The 27,581-nt window shown below is 39.3% G+C and overlaps 1 protein-coding gene and 1 long non-coding RNA gene across 4 annotated transcripts in view; both read right to left on the bottom strand.

Annotated features, from left to right (window-relative positions):
• cdk5rap1 (CDK5 regulatory subunit associated protein 1) overlaps positions 1-27,208 on the bottom strand; it is a 102,296-nt gene extending 75,088 nt beyond the window's left edge. For all 3 annotated transcript variants that reach the window (XM_048170836.1, XM_048170835.1, XM_048170837.1), the window contains exons 1-7: positions 26,760-27,208; positions 26,054-26,157; positions 25,855-25,889; positions 25,661-25,761; positions 23,982-24,192; positions 2,887-3,007; positions 2,279-2,512 (exon numbers count right to left, since the gene is read on the bottom strand). In XM_048170836.1, the coding sequence (XP_048026793.1) occupies positions 2,279-2,512; positions 2,887-3,007; positions 23,982-24,192; positions 25,661-25,761; positions 25,855-25,889; positions 26,054-26,157; positions 26,760-27,033 (1,080 nt within the window). In that variant the 5' untranslated portion in view covers positions 27,034-27,208. The remainder of the gene's footprint in view (positions 1-2,278; positions 2,513-2,886; positions 3,008-23,981; positions 24,193-25,660; positions 25,762-25,854; positions 25,890-26,053; positions 26,158-26,759) is intronic.
• Positions 5,134-7,521, bottom strand: LOC125255542. Its single transcript, XR_007181925.1, has 2 exons — positions 5,879-7,521; positions 5,134-5,386 (listed from the first exon to the last, which is right to left on the bottom strand). It is a non-coding gene; the product is annotated as an uncharacterized LOC125255542 (long non-coding RNA).
• Positions 27,209-27,581: the final 373 nt, after the last annotated feature.

The following is a 27,581-nucleotide window of genomic DNA, read 5'->3' on the forward strand; positions in this document are numbered from 1 at the left end:
ATATGTGCTTTAGGAAATTTAGCTAACCAATGAACAATTCTCTCTTCTACCCTATCTAAAAGAATGTCATTTTCTGCCTTTGTATTGTACCCATAAATATTTATGACAATGAAATTAGAGTTATGAATTTGAACAACATGACATAGAAAATGTCCATTAGTATCAAAGTCTGTATAGGGAAGTTTTCCAGCAAATAAGTTTTTGAGCACACTAATGTTGTTTACAGTGGTTACTATTAATCGTTTAAAAGTTTTTTTTTTTGGTGAATTGTATTTAGACCAGAGCAAAAATCCTAATAATAAAGCTAAATCATAATTATTAATGTAATAGCCTGTAAGGAACCCACAACAATTAAAAACAAAAACATTAAAAAATGTATTGTCCCTGTTTTTTTAAATAGATAATAACAAATGATATTTTGACCACTCAAATAAGAAATGTCCCCAGTTTCCATTTCAGAAATCTGGTCACCTTATTAAAAATAGTTACCTGCATGATGCCTGCTACCTTTAGAGTCAGTGATATTTAATTTAAATTACATGTAAAATAAAGACATGTTATGTTATATTGTGATGTAATGGTGTTTTCTGGAAGGGACTAAAGAACAAAGTATTTTTATCAGCTGAAAGGCATAATACAAATGTTGTTATTAAGTTAGATAGACATTATATAACAGCTTCCGGTTGTGTTTTAGTGTTGGTAACATGTCCCACATTGTCCCACACAAACTTACTAATCGTCCCACATTTGGTTTGTTTGATGGTGGTCACCCTAGACACATCTCGAGGTGAAAGTCACAGCAGGTCATCACAGGAAACATTCCCTTTTGCCCAGCTTTGCATTTCATAAGACATTCCAAAGTTTCAGAGACAACAGAGAAAATACTGCCAGAGATATGAACTTATCACCAAAAAGCAGTCTCTAACATATCATATATATTAAGCATGTTTTATTTTGCTCATGGAACCTATGTAATTCTTTCTGTGTGTTTTAAATATTGATTGGTAAATTTGAAGAAAATCTACCTCAATTACAGAAAGTGTGTACTGTTTGGTATTTATGTAAGATGTATTGATTTATGTAAGATGTACGACTTTTGAACCAGCAAAATTAACTTCTCAAAGTTCTGACCAAAATCCTTAAGTATGAGAAAAAGGACTGTAAGGACATTATGCTAATTGCATACCAGGACAGGAGAACTGGGCGTTGGACCCCACCCAAAACAGGACCTGATTGGCTAAAACAATCGGGACCAACAAACAGTTCAAAACTCAATACCGCGCATTGTGAAATGGCTTTTGCTTTCGCTTTTGTCCTTGCTTGTACTTCGTCTTGGCCTTCGCTGAGTCGGTGGACCGACCATCATCCGGCTTACAAGCCAAACCACTTCAAGACTCACTCAAATCCCTGCAAGAACCTTCGTTGAACTTCGCAGACGAGTTCAAACAAAGTTCCTTTGTTTCCAGCAACTCCTTGAGACGCAGAGAGACACCCACGCAGCAACGCGTAAACCCCGCGACTATTCGACGAAGACTCCATTTTCTGCAAAGCCTACCATTTCCCTAATGGACGTCGTCCTTCAGAACACTTGACCGAGCAACACCGCTTCCTTCAACTTCGTCACAAAGGGAATACACGCTTACTAATTTTGCTGAGCTGGTGCAATTATATTAAGCAAATGAAACTATTGTTCAATTGCTAGTGTATTAATTCTCTCAGGTTACGGTCAAAGAAACTTATTAAAAGCTAAACAATTGGGGAATCCATTCACCTCCAGACAATAATCTCACCATTTCCCTGTAACTGAATGAATGAATGTGTGTGTGTGTGTGTGTGTGTGTGTGTGTGTGTGTGTGTGTATGTGTGTGTGTGTGTTTTTCGTTAGATTAGTTTGTGTTTAGTAGATTTAGCTCAATAAAGTCTTTGCTCATATTCATAATTAATAATCATAACAAAATATTATTTCAGTTACCACGGGATAATATTTTGTCCAGAATTAGTAAAATACTTTAAGCTCAATTTCTCGGTGGACGAATAATTGATAAAGTATTAAAATATTGATTCTGAATCATTTACGGTTAATCCGGTTCTTATTCAGTGTAATTTAATTACATTTTTGATTAATTATTTGGGTTGATTCCTACACATCTTTATAAGGACCTGACAGTGTAAAAAAAAAAAAAAAAAAAAAAAAAATCACATGTAGGTAGAATTGTCAAAAATAATTACAAAAAAGCAGATTGTATTTCTGACTCGGATGTAAATTCATGGTACCTACCTCATCAGGGAAGTCCTTAGGATGTGGTGAGGTGAAGCGTATCCTCATATCTGGATTGATGAGGGACACTCTGTCCAGAAGGTCTGCAAAGCGGAGGCCTCCCTGTTTTCTGCGATACACTGTCTTGAATCCTCGGCTAAGCTGAGTGTTGCCCTCCGAACAGATGAATTGCTCTTCAGACAGGTCCCTATAGCTGTTCACATTCTGTCCCAGGAGGGTGACCTCCTTCACCCCCTACACACAAAAACACACAGGTTTGTTTAGCTTTCAAAGTGAGGACATTCCATAGGCGAAATGGTTTTTATACTTACAAACTGTACATTCTATCCCCCTACACTACCCCTACCCCAAAACCTACCCATCACAGAAAACATTCTGCATTTTTAATAAAACATTGTGTAGTATGTTTTTAAAGCTATTTTAAATATGAGGACTCATGAAATGTCCTCATATTTATGTTGTAATACCAACGTAATAAAAATCACAAAAACGCGCAAACACAAACACACACAAAAACACACATTACCTCACCATCAAAGATTTGAAAAAAGTAATGGACTTTTTTAGTAGGTTTATTACATACATATTGCAAACTTCTACCATTGTACCTGATCTGAAAGCATGCGGACCTCCTCCATGATGAAAGACAGGGGTCTGCTCCTCTCTCTGCCACGAGTGAAAGGCACTATACAGTAACTACACATGTTATCACAACCACGCATGATGGACCTGCAAAACCAACACAATATGTCAGATTTTCATTGCTGTATGTGATTTGTATTTGATATTTATTTAAATGTCTGATGTGAGAATGCAGTAAATCCACATACAAGGAATTTTAAAAATTAAAGTTCTAAAACAAAACTGTTTCACAGAAACTATGAAATAAAGTAATGACACATCCAGTATGTTCTGTCACCCCACTTACAGCTGGGTGGTACTGTTCTGGGGGTCATATTTCATTAATAATACATGAGAATATATATTAGTGCACAATTTTGTTAGACATTGAATTAATCTAACCCCCACGTGCTCTTTTTTTTTTTTTTTTTTTGAGAACATTTGAAATAATAAAGTAAAGTGAAAATCAAGTTTTTAAGGCTGTTTATATGTCTATGTGGTGTTTTTAATATGCTTTAAGACAAACCATGTGCAAATTCATCAGACAACACCATTGCCGAGTATTTTCTCTCTAAAACTGCAGTGCTCTAAAGACAGTCTCAAACCTGCGGTTTGAAATCGCTGGTGTTTGTGACGTCACAAACTACCTTGTAACCAATCATGTCAACTTGCCAGCGGGCTTTAGCTTATCATTAACCCTGACCGCTCTGAAGCAGGGGAGTCTCAAGAGAATATATTCTGGTATATTTTTCTGGTATATTTTACAGTATGATGTATATTACTATGTCTACATGCCTTTCTCACATTCTCACTTTTTCAAAGTTAAAGATACTGATTGTTAGAAGGTAGCTATCTGACCCTGAGTGGGGAACATGGTTTGTAACAGAATATGTTGTAATGCACAATTGTGTTAGACAATGAATTTATCTAGCCCTCTATGTTCTGTGTTTTTGAGAAGATATGAAATCAAAGAAATGACATGTCTGTGTTTTTGAGAGTATGAAATCAGAAATATGCCAGTCTGTCTGCACAAAGTTACCTGAGGGGTGTTAAATTTTTTTGAGAACACATTAAATCATCAAGTAATGACACAGCCAGGATGCTCTGTCTGCACATAGTTACCTGAGGGTGGCGGTGTTCTGGGGATCATGTTTCAATAACTACACACTGAAAAGTTGTTATGCCAGATTTCGTTAGAGAATGAATTCATATCTCTTTAATCTGTTACATTGGAGTAATAGATAACTTCTAATAAAGTAACAAAATGACATGACATTAAATCTAGTTGCAAACATTATCTAATGGCATCTTTCTAATGGCATGGAGCTTAAATAGCTTAAAAAACACGTTGGCCACAATTATTGGCACCCCTGGAATTTTTTATGAGTAAAATATCTCTGAAGTATATTCCCATTCATATTTACATTTTTTTTAGCACACCAGGGTGATCATGAACATGAAATTTTCCAGCCACAGGAGTATAAACATGAGGAAACACAAAGGCCAAATTCCCTTAATCATTCATCACAATGAGTAAAACCAAAGGATATAGTTCTAATGTGCAGCAAAAGATTGCTGAGCTTCACAAAATAGAAAGTGGCTGTAAACAAATAGCTAAAGCATTAAAAATCCCCATTTCCACTATCAGGGCAATAATTAAGAAGTTCCAATGAACTAAAGAAGTTACAAATCTGCCTGGAAGAAGATGTGTGTCTGAATTGTCCTAATGCGCAGTGAGGAGGACAGTTTGAGTGGCCAAACACTCTCCAAGGATCACAGCTGGAAAAATGCAGAGATTAGTTGAGTCTCAGAAAGCCTAAATTATCAAACAGCACCTACATCCCCACAAGTTGTTCGGGAGGGTTTCAAGAAAAATCCTCTGCTCTCATCCAGAAACAACACACTAAAAACTCCTGGGTCAAAAATAACCCATAATGGGTTATTTTTGACCCAAATCCTGGGTTAAAAAGGGACCAACTAATTTCTGGGTTATTTCAACCCAGAAAAATGGGTTATTCTTTTTGACCCAACTTCTGGGTTAAAAATAACCCAACATTGTAGTTAATATAACCCAACTTCTGGGTCAAAAGAACAACCCCAATATCTGGGTTGAAATAACCCAGAAATTCGTAGGTCCCTTTTTAACCAAAGGTCAAAGGTCAAAAATAACCTAACTTGGGTTACTATGCCAGTATGCCTTATTTCAGAAAATAAAACTTCAGGTACTTACACACTTCAAGCACTTTTACATTTTTATTCCATTCAATTAAATTAAACTCTATATAAAAAAAAAACACACACACTTGGACCTATTTATTTTAGGTCACACTGTAATAACATTAGACATTAGAAAAAAATAGAAAAATAAACAACTCATTCTCTCTAAAACATTTGACAACATTGAATAACTGGATTGAACTTGAGGGACAAGATTTTTGATAGTGTCCTCATCTAAGAGAAGAAGTGCCTCCTCATCTATGTCTTCACCTGAAAGACAGAAAACAAGACAACATGAGTATTGTTAATAAGTCGAGACAATTGTGAACCACTCACCAGACACTCTTTGATTATCAAGCTAACAAATAATCACTTTTAAGGGAATTCTGTTGTTTTTTTGTTTTGTTTAAAAAAAAAAAAAAAAAAACGTGGCCCAATTTGCTAGTTAACTAATGTGGTTCTTTTGCAGCATTACCCATTTTGTGTGAATGACAGTCTATACTGTCCATCTTTTCTTTCATTAACAAATGTAATAATGACATTAATGCAAAGGTGAAAATCTGGCTCATTATTATGCATAACAGCTTAAAGACAGGGCACAAGTATCTTTTAACTATAAGGGTTATTATAGATATGCATTCCCCACTGTCGAAGAAGTTGTGACTGTCACAAAATCTTGCACTGACATATTTAAGCCATATTAAAGAAAAATGTTTAGGTATAGAGAGATGATATGAGGGCAGTTAAGAGTAAAACGCTCACCTCTAAAATTCTCTATCAGCTCAGACAGCCACCACTCAGTTAGCTTATCAGCGACAAAGCTGTCCATTTAAAATGACCTGGAGAAAACATATAGCAATAGAGGTTAGCAACAATTTGAAGACTTGACACGCTTCTTTAACTCTCACTACTTAAGCCAGTAGAGCACTGTATAATATGATAAGCACAGCACAGCTGGTTAACATAACTCAACTATTGTGTTGCCTCCTCGCTCTAGCCGCGGCCCTTAAAGGGGGTCGCACATCGGACGAGAAGCGTATTTAAAAATTCAAACACATTATTCTCTATGAGCGTACACACACCGGCGGCGCCCAGCAACGGTTCAGGACCTTGTTCAAAATCCTGCAGCGCCACAGAGCGCCATGTACATAGATTTATATTAAATTTACACTTATTTGTCTCAAATCGTTGTTAATGTTTATACTGACTTCACCATGTGCTGCAATATAAATGTTAGTTTTACATTAATTTACAGAAATCAGCTGCTTGAATGAAAATTGCTGATGTTATTGGATTTTCAGGTGATATTCTCAATTCATTCAGTTAACGGACGCTCTGAGATAAAGTGTTCAGACTGCAGACTCAGCATGATCTTAATTCCATAATGTCCTTAAACATAACAATATTGCTGGCCATAAACTGAGAAAGTACGCGATACCTCGAGTTGTCCTAGACGCGGCGCAGCGCGGCGCTTCACGTCCGGTGTTCGACCCCCTTAACACGGCATGAAGTCGCCACTAGCTGCACTGTACTTATCGTATTATTACCAGTATTATAACAATGAGATAAGTACAGCACAGTTTATGAAAAAATAGAATTTAAAGACCGTGTAAAGTGAATTCAGTCATTTTCTTCTAAACACATTAAATAGGTCATATATGTATTTCTCAACAATGTGTAAAAAGCATTTAAACCATTTTGACACCTAATTTAATGAACTTATCGTTATTTTTAATCATTCAAATTTGGCTGGGTGGTTAATAACACTTTCTTATTTAGTCTGACTTAAAGAAAGTAAACACATATAAACACATATTTATTTTGACTTTACACGGACTTTAAACTAGATGTTGTCGCGATATCCGCGGGCGGCTACATGCTAACCACAGAATTACCACGGTAAGCCATGGTAATTTTTTTCAGCAAATGGTGTTAAACAAGCAACGGGGACATGGACACAGAAAAGTTTACGTTACATTGACACTGAATACTTGCTTACCTTGAATATGCGACGAAGTTGCACCGAAGAAGACCAGGCCAAAAAGGATCGATCGTGTTCAAGTTCAAGTGACAGTTATTTCAAACGACTGTTGTGAGAAAATTCCAGAACAACAGCGGGGGGCGGGGGGAAGGGGCGTGAACCCAGAACATGGGTTACTCTTTGAAAAATAACCCAGAAACCTAAACAACTCAGGAATTGGGTCAAAATATTAGCCCTATATCCCAGAAAATGGTTACTCTCTGAAAAAATAACCCATAATTTTAACCCAACACAAATAACCCAGAAAATGGGTTAAAGAAATAACCCAGGAGTTTTTAGAGTGAATCTCCAGTATATTTAGTTGTCAGACAAGACTGGAACTTCAAACGGGACCGGCTTCTATGGTCAGATGAAACTATATTAAAAAAAAAAAAAAAAAAAAAAAAAAAAAAAAAAAAAAAGAGCATTTTGGCAGCAAACCCACCAGATGGGTTTGGTGCACACGTGGATAAAAAGTACCTCATGCCCATGGTTAAATATACTGCTGGATCTTTAATGTTGTGGGCCTATTTTTCTGCTGGAGATTCTGGACATCTTGTTCAGATACAGGGTATTGTAATGAATCGTCACTCAGGCTGGGATCCATTTGCATGCTTTTATTAGAGAATAGCGTAGTATAACAGGCAAGGTCAAACAGGGGCAAACAGGTATAACAGGGGACAGGCAGAATCGTGGTCAGTATACAGGCAGTAGATCAGGGCAGGCAGAAATCACTCACAGGTCAGGAAACAAAACACAGGTCAGAAGAAGGCGGCAGAGTATCGTAATCGGGTGGCAAACAGGATCAGCAACAGGCAGACAGTCAGACAGAATGATAACGCTCAGAAATGTATACCGAGGCAATACAAGACTTCGCAATGATGTGGTGTGTAAGAGAGTCTTAAATAGTCCGGGTGATGAGCTTCAGTTGGATGTGATGATTAGTCCCAAGGTACGGGCTGATGGAAAGTGTGGTGTATGTGTATGTGTGTCAGTATTCGGGCGAGGGCTCCCTCCAATGGTCAGAGGAGGGAATCACGGAGTTCGTCTCTGTTACAGGTATCATGGATTCTAGAGCCTGACCAATATATCGTTTTGCCGATTTGAATCGGCCGATATGAGCCTGTCGCCGATATATCTGCATCGGCATATGTGGCGCCGATATGCCACCGATATGAACATTTATTTTTACAGAACATATAACGCAGATAAAATGGTTGTAAATGGTGTGATTACATAATTTGTCCAGCAGAGCCCATTCCATTGTTCGCTACTGGCACCAGCCAACCCTTTCACTTCAGTAAAGAGGTCTCTTGTTCGGGCAGCGGCAAGCAGTCAAGCAGTGTCTTCACGAGAGTCAAAGCGTTGTCTTAACGGTAAGTTGCTAACTAGTTTGTGAAATACATAACTTACTGTAAAGTTAATAAACAATGACCCCCCCTATGAGTTTCCTTTTTCAATATAAGTCCATCCAATATAACATTAGCCCCGTCCCTTAAGGCAGGAACACACCAAGCCGACGGTCAGCCGTCAGGCAGTTTTTCTTCGTCGGCAGACTACGTTTTCTCAGTGTGTTCTGCACCATCGACTGAAGTTGGTCCTCGTCTGCTTTTTTCGGCTGATTCGAAATGTTGAATCGGCGTTGGAGCTCGTCGGTCCGTCGGTCCGTCGGGCCATCTGATCATTCTGATTGGCTGTTCAGCTACTGCCGCCTGCTGGTTCGGAAAGGCATTTCATCTCACGCAGGCGCAGAACTGACATGCTACTTGGCCGTAGTCTGCTTTCGTTGCCACTAGCTCGTCGGCGTCGGCTTGGTGTGTTCTGGCCTTTAAAATTGCCATGTCACTCAACAAAATATGTTTTATAGACAGAGGAGTTTGACAAAAATTACATACTGGTTAACGCTACATTGTCACTTAATTGGTGAAACGCGTTGCTATAAAGTAAATAAATATGTCCCTATCTTTTATGCTGCGTTCACACCGAACGCGAATCACGCGTCAAATTCGCGTCAGACACGTCTAGTTGGACGCTTGAACATTTTGAAGTCAGACGATTCAGACGCATGTCAAATTCGCTCTATTCGCACGTCTAAAAGTGTGTTCATGGGAGGGGCTTCTGCCTGGCATGCTACCTGTGCTTCCCAGTGTATTTGTCTTCCATCTCTTTCTGCACAGATCCTCTGAATAAATACATCATCTCGTCAGTTGGAAACTAGTAGCGGCAATTTAGCTCGGTTATGCCGGCTGGCTTTTGCAAGCTAGCAGGCGGCTAGTATCAACGGCTAAAATCATGCAAAGCGTTTTACAACTTACCAGATTGTCCGATTTCCTCGCTTATCCTCTTCCAGGCAAGGTCTCGATAAAAGTATGATGACACATCATAGAGCTCAGGGTGGCCACACACAGTGACTATTAATTTGTACTCCATTTTTGTTCTGGTCTCCACCGCTGATCACGTCATAAACACATGACTACCAAAGCAGAGTCCCTGATTGGTTAACACGCCGCAAGTCTTCGCCAAAGTTCAGATTTTTCAACTCGGGCGTCTAGGGCGTCAGACGCATGAATGCTCAATTCACGCCACGCCATTCGCCCGTTCAACAGCTGATTCGCGCCGCGCTAGATGCTTGATTCGCGCCGCAGGACGTCTAGACGTGCGTTTACATTGACTTAACGTAAATTAGACGCCCCAGACGCGTTCGGTGTGAACGCAGCATTACTCTTACAACGAGCTTATCGTACTCGTTTGCTACATTAGTAGGATTTCCATGATGCAGAAAACGTGGACGAAATCACAGAATCCAGTCATAAAATGATTTTACTGTATAACATGGAATTTGTCATATTTTTGATGAATAAATAAAAAAAGGTCAGAACACTTAAATCAAATCGCGATGTAGACTACGGTCTGTCATAGGGCTGGACAATAATTCAATATCAATATATATCGCGATATAATTTTTTTCGATAACGGTGATATGATTTTTAAACACATTTCCGGTATTTCGATATATACATACAGCATGTTGACTGCAGCCGTTAGAAAGAGCAGAACGCGATTGGCTATTTGCGTGATGACGTACACCACAGAGACATGCAGCCACCAGCCAGTGCTCAGCAGTTGTACGCTAAGATCAAACGCGAACGCGGCAAGTTTTACAAAATGAGTACACCTGATGCAAATGCGACGGAACAAGCTTCCACAACTTGATGAAAATATGTGTGCATAACTACACCGTGTTGGTTAATGTTTGGTGCAGGAGAATGTGTGAAATAAAAACTTTAAACACGGATACTTTATTCTGTATGAGCTATGTGTCACGTGGCTAGTGTTATCAAACTCATCGCGGAGCTCCGCGCTGAAACCGAGCATATGCGCGCTCCGCCTGTATATCATAAAAACAATCGTATTTTTCATGTGTTCGTATTCAAACTCCAGTTCTGACCGCATCGCAAGCAAAATACAAACAACACAAGTGCTGTGCTGAGGTAAACAGCCTATGGCTTTCGTATTTGAACGCAGCTAGAGCAGGCAGAGGTGAATGAACAGCACTTTTGTGACATTTGAATTCTCCGCTGTAATGCGAACATATTTTCCATTTGTGCTGGTAGATTACAGCAAAACAATCCACTTCCGAGAGAAGTGATGCTTCCTCATGCAAAATACTGCAATTATAATCTTATGCATACTACAGCGCAGTGATTGGATTAAATGAGCTTTATGTCATGAATATATATGTCGAGATTCGCTCGAAACGGTCTACGTCAGCATGTTCGACCATGCCCATTACGTCAGATTTTGTGACGTTGCTCCGACTCAGCTTTTCAAACAGGAAGACAGAAATCGCTATGAAAAATGCAAAAATAACTGTGTTTTCACTTATGAATAACATTGAGTACCTTTAGTGTTTTCAATGATGTGCAGCCTATACATGTCTATTTACATCTCAAAAAAAGTGTTTTGGGGTTTCATGACCCTTTAAGAATAATAAAATCAGCCTACATTATAGTTTAATGTTAAAGATATTAATATTACTAAAGTGAGTGAGTCTATTTTTTATTTTTATGTTTGTATGAAGGCTAAATACAAATAAAAGCTGAACATAAATTTGTACTGTTTTTATTTCTAAAATATTATATAGTTTTATAGGAAGATATTTCATAGATTTGGCAAATTCATTTTTCAGACGTTTGTAGGTACAGACATCCGTTGTGGCCGTTCTTGGCAGTTTTTCTGAGGCTATTATATAGTTCATATCGATATCGGAATTATATCGTATCGACCGAAATTAAGAATTATATCGTGATATAAATTTTGGCCATATCGTCCAGCCCTAGTCTGTCACATATCTGTCTGTTTGGAAATCTATGACTACGTTTACATGGACAGCAGTAATCCGATATTAATACAATTAAGACAATACTCTGATTAAGAAAGGACCATGTAAACAGCAATGTTTTATTACCTTAATCCGACTAAAGTCATACTCGAAGTAAACACAAATCGAATTAAGACAGGTGGAGTATTCCTATTTTAGTCGCGTTATTGGAGTGCATTGTAGACATGTACACACCTTAATCACACTATTAACGTCATGTGGGAGTTTTCGCCACATTTTGCCACAGGACACATAATACACACACGGCAGTGGTCAACCGTTTTGACGGCAAACAAGAGAGCAAGCGTCAAGCAAGAAGCCACAAATCAAATTCCTCTCACCTCTCTCATCCAGTACCTCTGAGTTTGTCGCGGTGGTGGCATGAATAAAAGTTGCCAAATTAAAGTACAGGAGGCCTGTTGCTGGAGAATTTGTATCCACCGCTGTCTATTTACTGAGCCCCACACATGAGAGAGAAAATAAATAGTAGCCTGGGCTAAATCGTGCGAACGATTTACTAATTTGTTCCCTCTATGTATAAATCGAGGGAACGAATTAGTAAATCATGCACACAATTTATTTATTTATTCTTGCATGTCATGTGCGGGCTCCGTATATATATTTGCACGTATTGCATGTCAAATAATTAACTGCATTTGAAGCTTTCGTAAGATTAAAAATGAAAACACCCAAAACTGTATATGGCACGAACTGTGTGGTGATGATACGTGAAATTCTGTAGAGAACGTCGGACAGCGTGCTGTGGGGACGTAATGACGTTTGCCATTAATCGATCTATGTTCTATAACATGTAAAATGGGAACATGAATGGAATATTCTAAAAGCAACTCATGTAAACACCTTAATCATAATATTGTCTTATTCAGAATAAGGTCCGTAATTAGATTACTGCTGTCCATGTAAACGTAGCCTATGTTTGCATTTTCATTTGTCACATGCCTCCCTTTGTTAAGCTTCCCACCACTTGTTTGTTTCCATGGTTTCCTTCATTAGATCATTTGTACCAGCTGTGTCTTGTTAATTAGTTTTGTTTGCTCCTGTTTCCTTTGTATGTAAGCACTCAGTTTCAGTTCAGTCTTTGTCCTGTATTGATTATGTTATGTGGTGTTTTGTAGTCTGATTTCCTAGTGATTTTCCTGTTCCTTGTTCCGTTTCATTAAATATTATTGAAGCTATCTCCTTCATCGTGCATTGAATACTACTATTACCACTCGTGACAGAATACAGGACCTTAACAGAAGTTTACAGCAGCAGTTAGGATGGACACAGCGGGTGAGATCTTGTGCTCCATTTTTCAAGATGGCCGTGAAATTGAGGCCTACATAGAGGAGTTCATACAGCACAGCTATCTGAATGCTTTAAGTTATCTACAGCTGATGGATTGTTTTGGAGTGGTTTAGACCCACACTTCACACAGCTGATACCACCTAAAAGGACCTTTAAGTGGTATTTGGACTCTACACTGAGATGATGTGGTTCTTCCTTCTCAGTCGGTGAGTTTGAAGATAATACCATCACCACTCAACCTCAATCACCCTTAGCATTTCCAGAGCCTTGTCCCATGGTGGCCACATCAGGAAATGAATCCTCTCCAGAACTCATGGAGGACCACTGGCTGATAGACTTTTGGTCAGAGCCTATTCCAGCTCCTGACCAGAGTCCAGACTCCGCTCCTGTCCCCAAGTCAGCTCCAGACTCCGCTCCAGTCCCCGAGTCAGCTCCAGACTCCGCTCCAGTCCCCGAGTCAGCTCCACACTACGCTCCAGTCCCAGAATCAGCTCCAGACTCAGCTCCAGTCCCAGAGTCAGCTCCAGACTCCACTCCAGTCCCAGAGTCAGCTCCAGACTTTGTATTGAATCATGATTCAGATCGCGTGTCAAACTGCCAACGGCTGAAATCACGTGACTTTGGCGCTCCGGACAGCAGATTCGATACACTGATTCATTGTGCTCTGAAGCTTCCTGAAGCATTGTTTTGAAATCGGCCATCACTTTATAAGTCGTTATTTTGGTTTTTTTGGCGCACCAAAATTATTCTCGTCACTTTATAATAGTAATATTGAGCCACTGTACTCACATGAACCGATTTAAATATGTTTTTAGTACCTTTATGGATCTTGAGAGAGGAAATGTCATTGCTCCCTATGAAGGCCTCACGGAGCCATCGGATTTCAACTAAAATATCTTAATTTGTGTTCCGAAAATGAACGAAGGTCTTACGGGTGAGGAACGGCATTAGGGTAAGTAATAAATGGCAGAATTTTCATTTTTGGGTGAACTAACCCTTTAAGGGTAAAAATTTAATTGATGTTCAACCAAAAAAAAAAAAAAACAGAGATAATACTGATAAACAAATGATAAAGCTTGGGTTGCTAAATATTAGATCCCTTTCTTATTTACTTATTGTAAATGATATTATCACAGACGATAATCTAGATTTGCTGTGTTTAACAGATACCTGGCTAAAACCAGATGATTACATTACTTTAAATGAGTCTAGCCCTCAAGGTTACAATCATCAACACAATCCTCGTCAGAAAGGCAAAGGGGGAAGTGTTTCTGTAATTTATTGTAATATCTTCAGTATTACTCAAAAGTCTTTCAAATATCCTTCAAAGTGATAGTGCTTTTATGTAACTTATGCAAGTTGACATTTGTGGTTGCTACTGTATACAGGCCACCAGGGCACCATACAGACTTTATCAAAGAATTTACTGATGTTCTATCGGAGTTAATACTAGCTGCGGATAAAGTCCTTGTTGTTGGTGATTTTAAAATCCATGTAGATAATGATAAAGACGCATTGGGATTGGCATTTACAGACATTCTAAACTCTATTGGAGTTAGACAACACGTGTCAGGACCCACTCATTGTCGTAATCATACTTTAGATCTAATATTGTCACATGGAATCGATATTGATGCCGTTAAAATTCTGCAGCAGAGCGATGACATCTCAGATCATTATTTAGTCTTGTGTATACTACATTTAGCCAAGGCTGCAAAACTGCCACACTCTCACATTCTGAAACTATTTGGATTTGTTCGGACCGCTCTGTCACTGAATAATCTGAAGTTGTTTCTCGGTCAGTAACAACAAATACAGAACAAATAGTGCCATTTTCAGGTGTTTCACTAGTTTACTCTGAACTACGCAGCACGGCCCAGTGGATAACGGAACGGAAGCTTAAAGGAGCTATGTTATTCCCAGTCTCAGATACCATTATTAAACAGCATTGCGATATCTAGTTAGAAACAATTTCAATACGACACACACCTCTCGGTTACAAACTACAAATCACTCAATGATCAAATAAATTGGATGAAACAGCCTCAACTTTCCTAACAAGACTGATGAGGAAAACAGGAGAAACGTGCCTTGAATGAAAATAGAAGACTTTTAAATCCCAAAATCACCACGCTTACAAACATTTACCATGAATGAACTGTAGTAAATTACCATGGTTTGTGGAAATGTGGAATATTTATATTGAAAACTGTTATAGCCATTTATATTGCAATATATTTATTAGGTGGGTAGGGGAATATGTAATTCATTTCTTTGTGGAGGTGTAGTTTTTACCTGTGTTTAGGCATTTTTTTATAGGCCTATATAACATAAAATAACATATAATATAATATCATTTGACAGTGGTAGTGAGTAGCCATGTATGGTTTTACCTGTGGTTACCAAGTCTCACTGTGAGAATATTTTCATTTAAACCTAATAATTAATAAAATAACTTTTACTTCTAAACTCCTACCTGTCTTCATTAAAGGGTTAGTTCACCCAAAAATGAAAAATTCTGCCATTTATTACTTACCCTCATGCCATTCCACACCTGTAAGATCCGATAGCTCCGTGAGGCCTCCATAGGGAGCAATGGACACTTCCTCTCTCAAGATCCATAAAGGTACTAAAAACATATTTAAATCAGTTCATGTGAGTACAGTGGGTCAATATTAATATTATAAAGTGACGAGAATATTTTTGGAGCGCCAAAAAAACAAAATAACGACTTATTTAGTGATGGCCGATTTCAAAACACTGCTTCATGAAGCATCGGAGCATAAATGAATCAGTGTGTCGAATCATGATTCAGATCGCGTGTCAAACTGCCAACGGCTGAAATCACGTGACTTTGGTGGTCCGAACAGCAGATTCGACACACTGATTCATCTGTGCTCCGATGCTTCCTGAAGCATTGTTTTGAAATCGGCCATCACTAAATAAGTCGTTATTTAGGTTTTTTTGGCGCTCCAAAAATATTCTCGTCGCTTTATAATATTAATATTGAAGCACTGTACTCACATGAACCAATTTAAATATGTTTTTAGTACCTTTATGGATTTTGAGAGAGGAAGTGTCCATTGCTCCCTATGGAAGCCTCACGGAGCTATCGGATTTCAACTAAAATATCTTAATTTGTGTTCTGAAGATTAATGAAGGACTTACGGGTGTGGAACGGCATGAGGGTGAGTAATAAATGACAGAATTTTCATTTTTGGGTGAACTAACCCTTTAAAGCCCCAGTGAAGGGTTGCCAGATACCACAAAAAAGCAAAATAATCCCCTTAAAAATGCAATATAATAAACACACATGGCCATATTTGTTCCATGGGAACAAAATAAAAAATATAACTATTACCATTATTCTAAAAAATGAAAAGTTATTATGAATAAAATAGTGCAATATAAAATATTTAAATATTATAAATTATTGAAGTAAAACAATAACATGATCTTAATGATAATTCCACAAAACTTTACTTAAAGTTTATTTACAACAATGATTTGTATTTAATATCAATCAATTGAGGGTACAGGTTCTCTTCTATATAAAGAGAAGTGCTTCAAGGACAATACATTAAATAAAATTAAATAGGACATGCAGGCCTCAAGCATCTAACCCCATGCATAAATGAAGAGACCAGATGGTGTCTACCTAGGGAAGCCTCGTATTACTTCTGATAGCTGGCGATAGCCGTGATAAACTCCCATGGTAGTCGTGGCCGCTCCAGCCACAAACTTATCCTGCAGGAATTCCAGCACTGAAGCTGACTGGGTCCATTGCACTAGTCGAACACCAAGAGTCAAAGTCCTTCCACTTAGAAAAATACAGCAGTCTAGTAGAAGGCGCACAAGCATTATCAATGGTCTCCCAAGCATTTGCGTGAAGACCAGACGCTACTGTAGTTAGCGACTGCCCCTGATCATTCACACCCACAACTCATCCTTGACCCACATCTCGGGTCAAGGATGCCAAATCCTGCCCTAAAGCTGAGACAACAGATCTCTTCTGACAGGGATCTGCCAAGGGGACCCCTCCACCAGAGAGAACCATGTCTGGGATGACCAGAACGGGGCTACCAGAAGGAGGCAGATCCCACACTCCCTCACTCTGCAAAGGACTGCAGGGATTAACTTGACCGGAGGGAATGCATACAGTCTCAAATCCGGCCACGGATGAGGGAAGGCATCTATCCCCAGAGGCATTGGACGAGACAGGGAGAACCATAGGGGGCAATGTGTCGAGCCCTGCGACGCAAAGAGGTCCACTTCCGCCTCGCCGAACATGCTCCAAATTTGAGCCAGCCACTGATGCAACATCCATTTCCCTGACCTGAGCTTCTGTGTCAACAGGAAGTCCGCTGCTACGTTCAAGTCCCCTGGAACATGAACTGCTCACAGCGAAAGAAACCTGTCTTGAGCCCAAAGGAGGAGGCGGCGTGCATGCCCCCACGGCGATTCACGTGAGACACCACTGCCATATCGTCTGTCCTGATAATGACATGACAGCCTATCAGTGCTGTAAGGAAGCGATCCAGGGCCAGAGAAACGGCTCGCTCGTTTGGCTGTCAGCGAGAGGTGGTGGGCACAGAGCCAAAGCAGCTGGAGGAGGGCCAGAGGTGTCCTCTCACTGTGAAGGTTGGCCCACAGGGGCAACTGAGGGGGTCTCTTTCATTCCGTGGTCTAGCATAGAGGCTGGAGCATTCGACATGGGGAGAAAGCTTGATGCGTCTTCCTTCTGAGTGTGAAGCAGCTCGAGCAAGAAAATGTGTAGAGGGGAGATAGCCTGGAGCATCTCCATCCTTCAACACAGGAAGATGGTCTTGGCAGGCTGACTCTGTATCCCCAAGCACGCATGGCGGGGGTCTGTCCCGCCCTTCTGAGATGGGGGATGCTCTCTGTTTCCTAACCCGTAGGTCAGGAACGCCCCTGCAAAGCTGAAGCAGCGGGTTTATCTGGCTGCCTCAAGTCAATGCATCTACGGGGGCGCTGGCGGGGCATCGGATGGCCACGAGCTCCCCAGACCGTGCGAGGCGGGGGATGTCTCAGCTCGTCACTCCTTCTAGAGGCCTCTTTCCTGTGAGCGAAGCGGTCCCTGGGCACGGGGGCAGGAGTGGGAGGTTCACGAGCCCTCCTAGGCATAAATTGCTTAAGGGCAACCGACTGCGTCTTAGCAGTTCGGAATTTGACAACTACTGAGTTGACAGCCTCTCCAAACAAACCTGACCTGGAGATAGGGGCGCCCAATAGGAAGACCTTCACTTTTTCATGGATGTCAGTAATATTTAGCCAGAGGTGGTGCTCAACGGCCACCAAACCCGCCATGGTGTGCCCAACCGCGTGTGCAGTGTGCTTAGTAGCTCCTTGACCACCTCCAGCGTAAGGCCCCCGCTTTCGTCCATTTCCTCAAGGACGTCTGCTTGGTAGGCCTGAAGAATGGCCATGGTACTAAGCACCATACCTGCATGGCCAGCCAGCATGTAGGATTTGCCTACAAGGGCAGAAGTGGTCCTACAGGGCTTGGAAGGAATGCCAAAGGTGAGTGGCCAACGTGTCCTCAACCACTGTAATGCACGTGTAGCCCTGCTCCACAGAACCAACCAGGTTGGTGAAGTCAGCAGCTGCCACATTAGTCAGACGAGCGGAGAAAGGCTGCTTCCAGGGCCTTAAAATCTCACAGTGAAGATCGCTCAAAAATGGCAACTTTCTTCTAATAGGGAGCGAGGTGGATTGGCCACTCAGAAAATGCTCATCAAGCTTGGAGGACTGAGAATCGTGAGGCTCAGTAGCCTGAGCTAGCACGTTCACAAGCTCAGTATAGGCTGCAGAAGGCCACGCTTCCGGGCCGCTGGTCGGGAGAGCCTTTGAATCGGCCGCCGCGGTGAATAAAATAAACTCCAATCCAAAGTAAACAACATCGCGTGCCTCTGGACTGGGGCATAAATAATCGTGGAGAAACTCCACCGGAGAATCAGCGCGGTGCGTGCACACAGACGAGAGAGAGTGACAGAGGGAATAGCCGGCCTGCTCACTCTCTAACGCCCCGAGCTCAATGTCTGATCCCCAGGCCTTGGCCGCATGAGAGGCCTCGGCCGCATCCATGACAGCAGAGCATCGGGGGAGAACAGGCGGATCTTTATCAAAGCAAGTAAGCCTTGCGTGGAAAGTTTTAAGCCTAAAATTTTCACAGAACTTGCAGCCAGAAGTGCCATAAATAGCCTCAAAAGCATGTGACAAGCCAAGACATTTCACAAGACATATTTACATGGCCACTGATTCGGGAGATTCCATAATTTTAGTAATGTTAGTCCTGTCATCCGCCTTTGATACTGTCGACCATACGATTCTCGTTTCTCGGTTGGAGTCTTGTGTTGGTCTAGGGGGAGCGGTTTTAAGCTGGTTTAAATCTTTTTTAACAAATAGATGTTTCTCTGTAAAAATGGGACATTTCTCTTCCTCCCTCTGAAATTTATCCTGCGGTGTGCCTCAGGGTTCTGTTTTAGCTCCTATTCTCTTTTCTCTCTATCTTCTTCCTTCGGAGTCCATTTTAGAAAACACAATGTCTCATTCCACTGCTATGCTGACGACATGCAGATCTATATGCCTTTGTCTAGGAAAAATAAGAGCGCTCTAGACAGTTTGACAGCATGTCTTGATGAGGTAAAAGCTTGGCTTGCCAAGAATTTCCTATTTCTGAACTCAGACAAAACAGAAGTCATTGTATTTGACCTCTCAGAATCTAGGCCAAGACAGGATCTTGACCTTGGATCTCTTGATCAATTTATCTCTCCCCAAGTACAGAAGTTAGGTGTGATGTTAGATAGCTCCCTTAAATTCGATAAGCAAATTAGTGTGGTCATTGGATCTATTTTTTCTATCTTCGCTCTTTATCGAAAATTAAATCTCGTCTCCACCAGCATTCTTTGGAGACTGCTATCCATGCCTTCATTACCTCGCACCTGGACTATTGCAATTCTCTTTACTTTGGTATTATCTAAGTCCCAAACGGCACGCTTACAGGTTGTTCAAAATGCTGTGGTGAGATTCTTGAAGGGAAAGAGGAAATTTGATCTTCTGAGATCCCTTCATTGGCTCCCGATAAATTCCAGAATTGAGTTTAAAATTGTTATTACTGGTGTATAAATCATTAAATGATTTCTTATTTGTCTGATCTACTCCATTTATATTGTCCCACTAGAAGTCTTAGATCTGAAACAAAACTCCTCCTTCAAATACCCAGAACCCGGCTAAAATCAAGGGGTAACCAAGCTTTTGAAGTGGCTGGCCCCACATTGTGGAAAAAGCTTCCACTTTACATTACATCGGCTTCCTCTCTGTCTGAGTTCAAGTCAAGTCAAGTCAAAACTTATTTATTTTTTGATGCTTTTAGCTTATAAATGACTCTTTTGTTTAAAACTGTGTTTAATATTATTGTTGTTATTAATCTCTCTTAGCACTATTTTCTAGTAGGGATGAGCATTTCAAGCAAAAACAATATTCGAAAATCGCTGGGAATTATTCGAATATTATTCGAAAATCGCACCCTCCCCCGCATGCACGCATCACGCATGTATAGGCTACATACACATAAACAGAAAGAGAGAGGGAGAGAGACCATTCACGCTTTCAATATTTTTTTCACGGTCATTCATAACGGTGCGGAGCAGACTGAAAACGCTTGCTCTCTGCACCATTATGAATGCCCGTGTGGCCGTGAGTCTTACTTTCACTTTCAAATTAGCGCCAATTCGGTAGCGGCGATTGCTTGAATGCTGGGTTCATTGTTATTTTTAATAAAAAAAACTCAACAACAAGGCAGTACAATGACAAACCCGCTCAAATGGACGCTTTTACATTTCGATTTGAAACCAAAACTTCCACCGTCGTCTTGTCAGTCAAGAGTGAGGCGAAGTGAAATCTGACTGACTGTTGCTGATTTGTGCTGCGACTCTCGTTCGGCTCGCGCTGAATTAAGTAGACACATTTACATTTTAATTGTAGTGTCTGTTCTCTTACTTAACTAAATGATTTTTATTACTATAAAAAAAATAAAAATAAAATAAAAAAAATAAAAACGACGGTGGGTGGCGGTGCCGCGGTGGGCAAGTGATGATACCGTGTTGTGGCTATCTCAAGCCACAATGATTTTAGGCTGCCTAAAACGCGTAATAACATATTGTGAACAGACTGAATGACGGCACTTATGTTAAAATTAATTGTAATGTGTCTGTTCTATGCCGCACAAGTCTAGTGTGTTTGTGTGTGAGGCATTGTCTGAGCTGATTAGCTTTTAGTTGCGTTATTGGCAGCGTGCGCCACCCTCTGGTTACAAGTCACCACCGCATCAAATGGGGAATTTTATTAAGACGATAATCGCACAACCTATTCGATATTCTATAATTAAATCAACTAATCGAATATTCGAAAATCGTGACACATCCCTATTTTCTAGTACAGCACTTTGGTCGGCCTGTGACCCTTTTTAAATGCCATCAGCCAATGAATTAGCACGATTCTATACGGGTTCAGACAATCAGCACCGCCCCAAGGGCGTTCCCATTGCATCATAGCTACGCAGTGTTGAGTGAACCTATGAAAGAGAACTGGAGGGACTGTCATCAAATCTAATTTAATGCTTTTTAATGCCATTTTTAATTTTTTAATGCCATATATATATATATATATATATATTTATATATGTCGATAGATGACGTCATACGTCAGCCCTTTGTTTTGTTTGCTTCTCTGTTGCTACCCTTTTTGCTCACATATATTTTAAGACAGCCAAATTCCAAAAATTGTTTCATCTATATATTTTTCTGGTTTTGTTGTCAGACAACATGAAATGATGACTGAAATGCAGCCCATTAAGACTACATACAGGGCTCGACATTAAGCATTCACTTGTACGAGTAAAACAGTTGCTTGTCTGGAAAAAAAAAAAAAAAAAGAGGATTTTTTTTTTTGTGGTGTAAATATATATATAACATTTCTGAAGCAATATCCTTTCAGAATATTGCAGCTTTGACATATTTAAAAATTGAATTAAACCACCAGTAGGTGGCATCAAGTAACCGTCTTAATAAGTGAGTCATTCATTAAAATTATTCATTCCAATGGCTGGTTCATTCAAGAATGAGGCAGTTGTTTATGAATGGGTCATTGAATTTGAACGGATTCGTTCAAAACGCTGAATTATTCAGTAACGAAAACAAGGCTGAGCCTGCGTCTCAATGAGCAGTTAAATAGAATGCACATTGGGATGCAGAGTGGGTGTTGCTACTCTATGGTTCTGCTGTGATTTTTGTTTGAAACTATTTTCGCTGCTAAAATAGAACAAAAACAGTAAATGTTCCTTCTAAAGTGTAAGTGACTTAATATTAACTATTTGTTAACTGAACTGTCATATGAAATCAGTGTCACGTTTTTAATCGCAAAGGTAGCCTGTTTAGGAAAACAGCTTTCTTGGTCGTGTGATTTTGCTTAACTGTATCAAGTTATAAAAACTCCACATTTTGATTTTTACCACAGTATGTTTAACTGAGTTTCTTTTTGTGTGCTTCGCTCATGTTTCCATTTCTCCTGGAGATGGTGCGCGAGCCACAACAGCGCAACCTTGTTATCGTCAGTACATTTACAGCCTATTATTATCATCCACTATCGATCGCCACTTACACTAAATGTAAGAATGTCCTTGTCCAGCCAGGCAAGTAAAATTCTCTTTCACTTGCCCTTTCAAAAAATTCACTGAAACCGGACTATTTGACAAGTGTTACTTTTGAGCCCTGACATGTTAACCCAGCGCTATCTTGATTTATAATCGAGACGTTGTCTGACAAAATTACAACATACATAAGATACAGACATTTGCTGTGATTTTGGCAATATGTACATGTAAAATGATCACTCAGGTAAGAAGCAATAGTATCTATTTTATTTGTTCTCTGACAGAGCGCACAGCTCTCTCAGCCACTCACTGAATAGCAGACGCAGACAGAGAGGTGAAAGCAAGCGCCTCGTGCGGCAGTACCGGTGGGTCTCGGAAGCTAGATCAGGTTAACAAGTATATTCGTCACAATGGCTTTCTTGGAAAAAAATGACAACAGGGATTGGCAACACTGATGCAGCCTTCCGCAGGTCACAGCCCGCCGCTGTCCAAAACAGCGTTATGGCAATTTGCACCGGCCGGAGGCAATTACCAAACTGGTTCCGTGTGTATCATGCACCAATGAACATATTTTGCGACAGCAAATCAAAGTTATTAATTATGAAGGCTATATTCAATATAAACTGATAGTTTTGAAGAAAAATAATACTATCTAAAAAATTGAATGCCTGTAGGAATAAAATTGAATGCTTTTGAATGACATTAAAGGCCTTAATTTTTTGCAAAATCCATTTAATGACTTTTAATGCTTTTTAATGCCCCGTGGATACCCTGTGTAATGGTATACCGGTATATCGCAATGAATTATAGGAATAATACAATATAATTAAAGTAATTTTTGTTACGGCAGTTTTTTTGTTTTTATGCCAAATGTGTTTAGACTGCAGTTAACAACAACCATACAGACAGAAGCCATATAGTATACTTTTTACCTTGAGTCAGACAGACAGAATTGCACAAGCAGAATATTTTCCATATAAAATTTGTATTTTACACTTTTTACAGATGTTACTGTTTATTTACACCTGCGTCTCAACTTAAACTCAAGTGCTTAACTGTACAATTTAATGAGACAAAAATGCAGTATTTTAAGCAACTGTACTTTTCTGTTAAATACAACAGTAATATTGTGATATTCTACAGATGTTAGCACCAGTACCCTGGGGTGCTGATGCCACCATTTGTAGAACTTGATGGCACTGGTGCCACTGCTCTCATATTTTAGTCTGGAGCCCTGCTAAATTTAGCAAACAAACAGGGTAGACTGCAAAGTCACTACACTTGATGCATCTACTATGATCCATGTATATGTACACAAACAAATACATCTACAATTATCACATTTAAAGAGAAAGGAGATAAAAAAACATCCTAAACCAACATCAAATCTAATTTCATCAGAACTCTTGAAACTACACTAGTCTTCATCATAAGCTGCCATTCCTTATATACTGCATTTACTGGCATAAATCAGGGCATTACTCACACAAAAGCGCTGTGCCCCTCCGGAGTCTGATGGACAGGCATGACATCAGCATAAGTCTCCTCTAATGATAACAACACATTGCTGGCCCTCTGGCCTCCGTGAGCAAGAGATAGTAGCCGAGGCAGATCTCTGTATGCGTCTGGCCCTGCCAGAACATCCACCAACTTCTCCCGCTCAAGTAATTCAGACTTCAGTCTTTCCGCCATGCAACCTACAGCAGGACATAGGATATGTGTATTAGGGCTTGACAAGAAGGATGGCCAGTAATGCATTTACAACTATTCACAATTAATCAAAACATTGCAAATGTACATATCGCGATATGCAACAATGTGCATTAGTTCTTAGAGTGACAGCAGCATAATACAGTATAGCTGTCTGTCAAACAACAAAAGAAAAAGAAAATCACTTAATGCTCTTGACTGGAAAAAAAAAAACTTTTGCTGTTTTAATATACTCTTTGATACATATTTATTATAATTATAAATTATTTTAAAATGGGTTATAATGTATATTTAATTCATGTGAAGACAATGCAGTATTTTATTTTGTCATTTGATTTTTTCAGTTTCTGTATTGTTTTTTACTTGAATGCTACTGTTATATAGATATAATGTAGGCCTACTTGAAAAACTTAAAGCACTGTTTATTTTATTTGTAGCTTTTTGTTTTATTGCATTTGTCCTATTGTTTGTAATTTGTGATTTTCTCCTCAGCGTACGGTTCAGAGGTCCATCTATCACTGTTTCCCATATTTGTAGCATTAGTTTGTGGAGTAAATATATAGGCTGTGTACATGGCTTTTTAAAAATGGTGGGTGCTGGTGTTGCGAGTGTGTTCAACATATCAGCGTACACCTACATCACTGGTAGCTCCTTTTATGCTGGGTTAGACCTTTTACACTGAAGTAGTCGTGATTCGTCTCACAATTTAACGTGCTCTAAACACACCTCTTAGACACGCAGAATAATGTAAGTGGATATTTTTCCTTTTAAGCGCACCTTTGAACGTTTACGAAATCATGGCATCCATAATCGTAATCGCAATTACAAATTTGATTAATTGTGCAGCTCTAAGCTTACCGACTTTAGGATGACTAAATGGATGACTAAAGATTTGCTAGTAAAATCTCACTTTTACAGCTGTTTGACTCGAGATGCTAAAAGATGCTCGCGCCCCCCTTAACGGGTGCAAAGACTTTGATTCTTGTTTAAATTAGGGTTGGGACTGAACCCTGCCATAAGCACAACCTACTGTCAGAGAGTGAAGATGCATTTATATACAGCCTGTCTGCCGTTTTTGTTCAGAGCAATGCTAAAATTGGGCATATTTTTATGAAGCTTGTTGTAAATATTAAACCCTCACCAGATTTACAAACACGTCTCTACAAATATAGTGAAATGCTGCAGTCATCTTCCTACAAAATCTTAGAAAATTATGAAATTTGAAAATGTGTTTATCTTTGGTGAACATAGCATGTACATGGGAAACAGGACTGTTACAAAAAATGCTACCAACATTTCTTTACATCTGATGATATGTTTTAATTTCTAACATATCGCCAGGATAAAAATATGGATTGCTTCTTTCTGTTGAGCCCTATGCATGCACATTCACACTTCACACAGCTTTTTTCTCCCTAGCAGAAGAAAATTAAGAGGAACCATTATAATAGTTACCTAGGACGCCTATTTTTAGTGAAGACTTGTGTTTCTGACACCTCTTCTTTAAGGCAGTGAGATGTTTAAGTCGATTCCAAATTGTTTGCTCTGCCTTTTCTCTGTCAAAAGAGAAAACCATTAAACTCTAAATCTGAAAGCAAATTGCAATAAGTATACTCATTTTGTGCTTTTAAAAAGCAGTTTTTACTTACCTTATGGAGCAAGTGACAAGCAGTACCACATCTGCCTGTGCAAGAATATCAGATGAACAATATTAAAGCCTTCATGCAAATAAAGAACCGTAACCATACTTAGCTATTCTGACTATTCTTACAAAATTTTACCATAGTAATCGTAGCTTCTACAGACGTGTTTCCATGGTGAATTTTTATTAGGGAAAGTTTGCATTACCTCTGGAAGCTCATGTGTCCGTGAATATCCTGCTTTCTGAAGAATGGACCAAGCAGTTTCAGTGTCGTTGACGTTCATTTGACAGCCGTATGTCTCAAAATACACTGTAAGGCATTTCACATGTCAACATGTAGCATAAATAAGAAAGAATTTAGACTTCAAAATTAGTGTAATGTGATAAAATTTCAACTGATATCCACATTTTCAACTGAATCCATTATGGTCTTTAATATTGTGTCTTCTGATGAATGCCACAAGTCAATACAGCACTGTGCGCTCACCAAGAAATAATGGAGTTCACAAGTAGCTAACTTAATGTATTGTTTACATAAACTATTCAACTTTTGAGAAACATGCTTTATGCTCATATTTAGTCTGCCCAAAACAAAGCTACAAAAAAATACAACTCTTTTTTAACAAATTTAAAATGTGTATAAAAATAATAATAATAATAATAATAATTAAAATAATGCTGTAGTTTTAGTAGATTTAGTTGTCAGCCCAAAACGAAGAATACATTGTCAGTTTTATTGCTGTATTCTAATAATTATTCCGTTATTACTACTGCAAAGCATAAGACAATTACTAAAATTACTTTTGCATGTCGTTTATCAGAAACTGTATATATATATATATATATATATATATATATATATATATATATATATATATATATATATATATATATATATATATATATCCTTACCTTTCTGTGAATGTGCTGTTGTGTCTTCAGTAATGTAGTACTCCTCATATTCCTCATTACAGTCATTATGGCTCTTGACAGAACTCTTGATGAAGTCCTGAAAACTGGGACCTCTTGCCAGTTTACTCTTTAGTTGCATCAGTCTGCTTTGATCGGTAGTAGAAGATTCAGAGCAATAATATCGGTGATATGTGTCTCTGTAAATGTGTCGAGACAAACACTTCCTAAGGGCAAAACTAAAGAGTTTGAAACTGCTGCTGCTGCTTCTGTTCATGTCTCACTCACTTATAAACACACTTAACAGCTAAAAAAATCGCAAACGCATCATTGACCCATGAGGCTATCATAAACGATTTATCCCAATTAATTAATCCAACAAATGTTGTTCGGAGCAGAGAAGACTACTGAGTACTCTTCTCTTGTTTAATGGCGGATTGCAATCAACTTTTTGGTACATACCGCCACCTACTGTACAGGAGTGTGTTACATCATGTCATTTGAATATGTTCTCATATTCTACTCATCAACCATGTGTCTGTTCAAAATTTAAATAGTGCCTTCCTGGTAATGCTTATCCCCCATACCTCACCTTCTGTTCCCAGTATCCTCATTAGATTCCACTCCCACCCTGTCTCCTGAACCCTATCTTGAAACATCCGTCTTTCCACCTCATATAATGTACAGTGCAATATGACATGTTCAGCATTTTCTTTAACTGCACAGTTTTCAGTTTTCACTATTCCTTTTCCCCATTAAAAACAAGGTACCATTCCATCCTGTGTGATCCACTCTTGTCTTGTCATTATAATTTCCTCCCACCTG

The sequence above is a fragment of the Megalobrama amblycephala genome, linkage group LG20 (genome assembly GCF_018812025.1).
Source record: "Megalobrama amblycephala isolate DHTTF-2021 linkage group LG20, ASM1881202v1, whole genome shotgun sequence".
Classification (NCBI taxonomy): Eukaryota; Metazoa; Chordata; class Actinopteri; order Cypriniformes; family Xenocyprididae; genus Megalobrama; species Megalobrama amblycephala.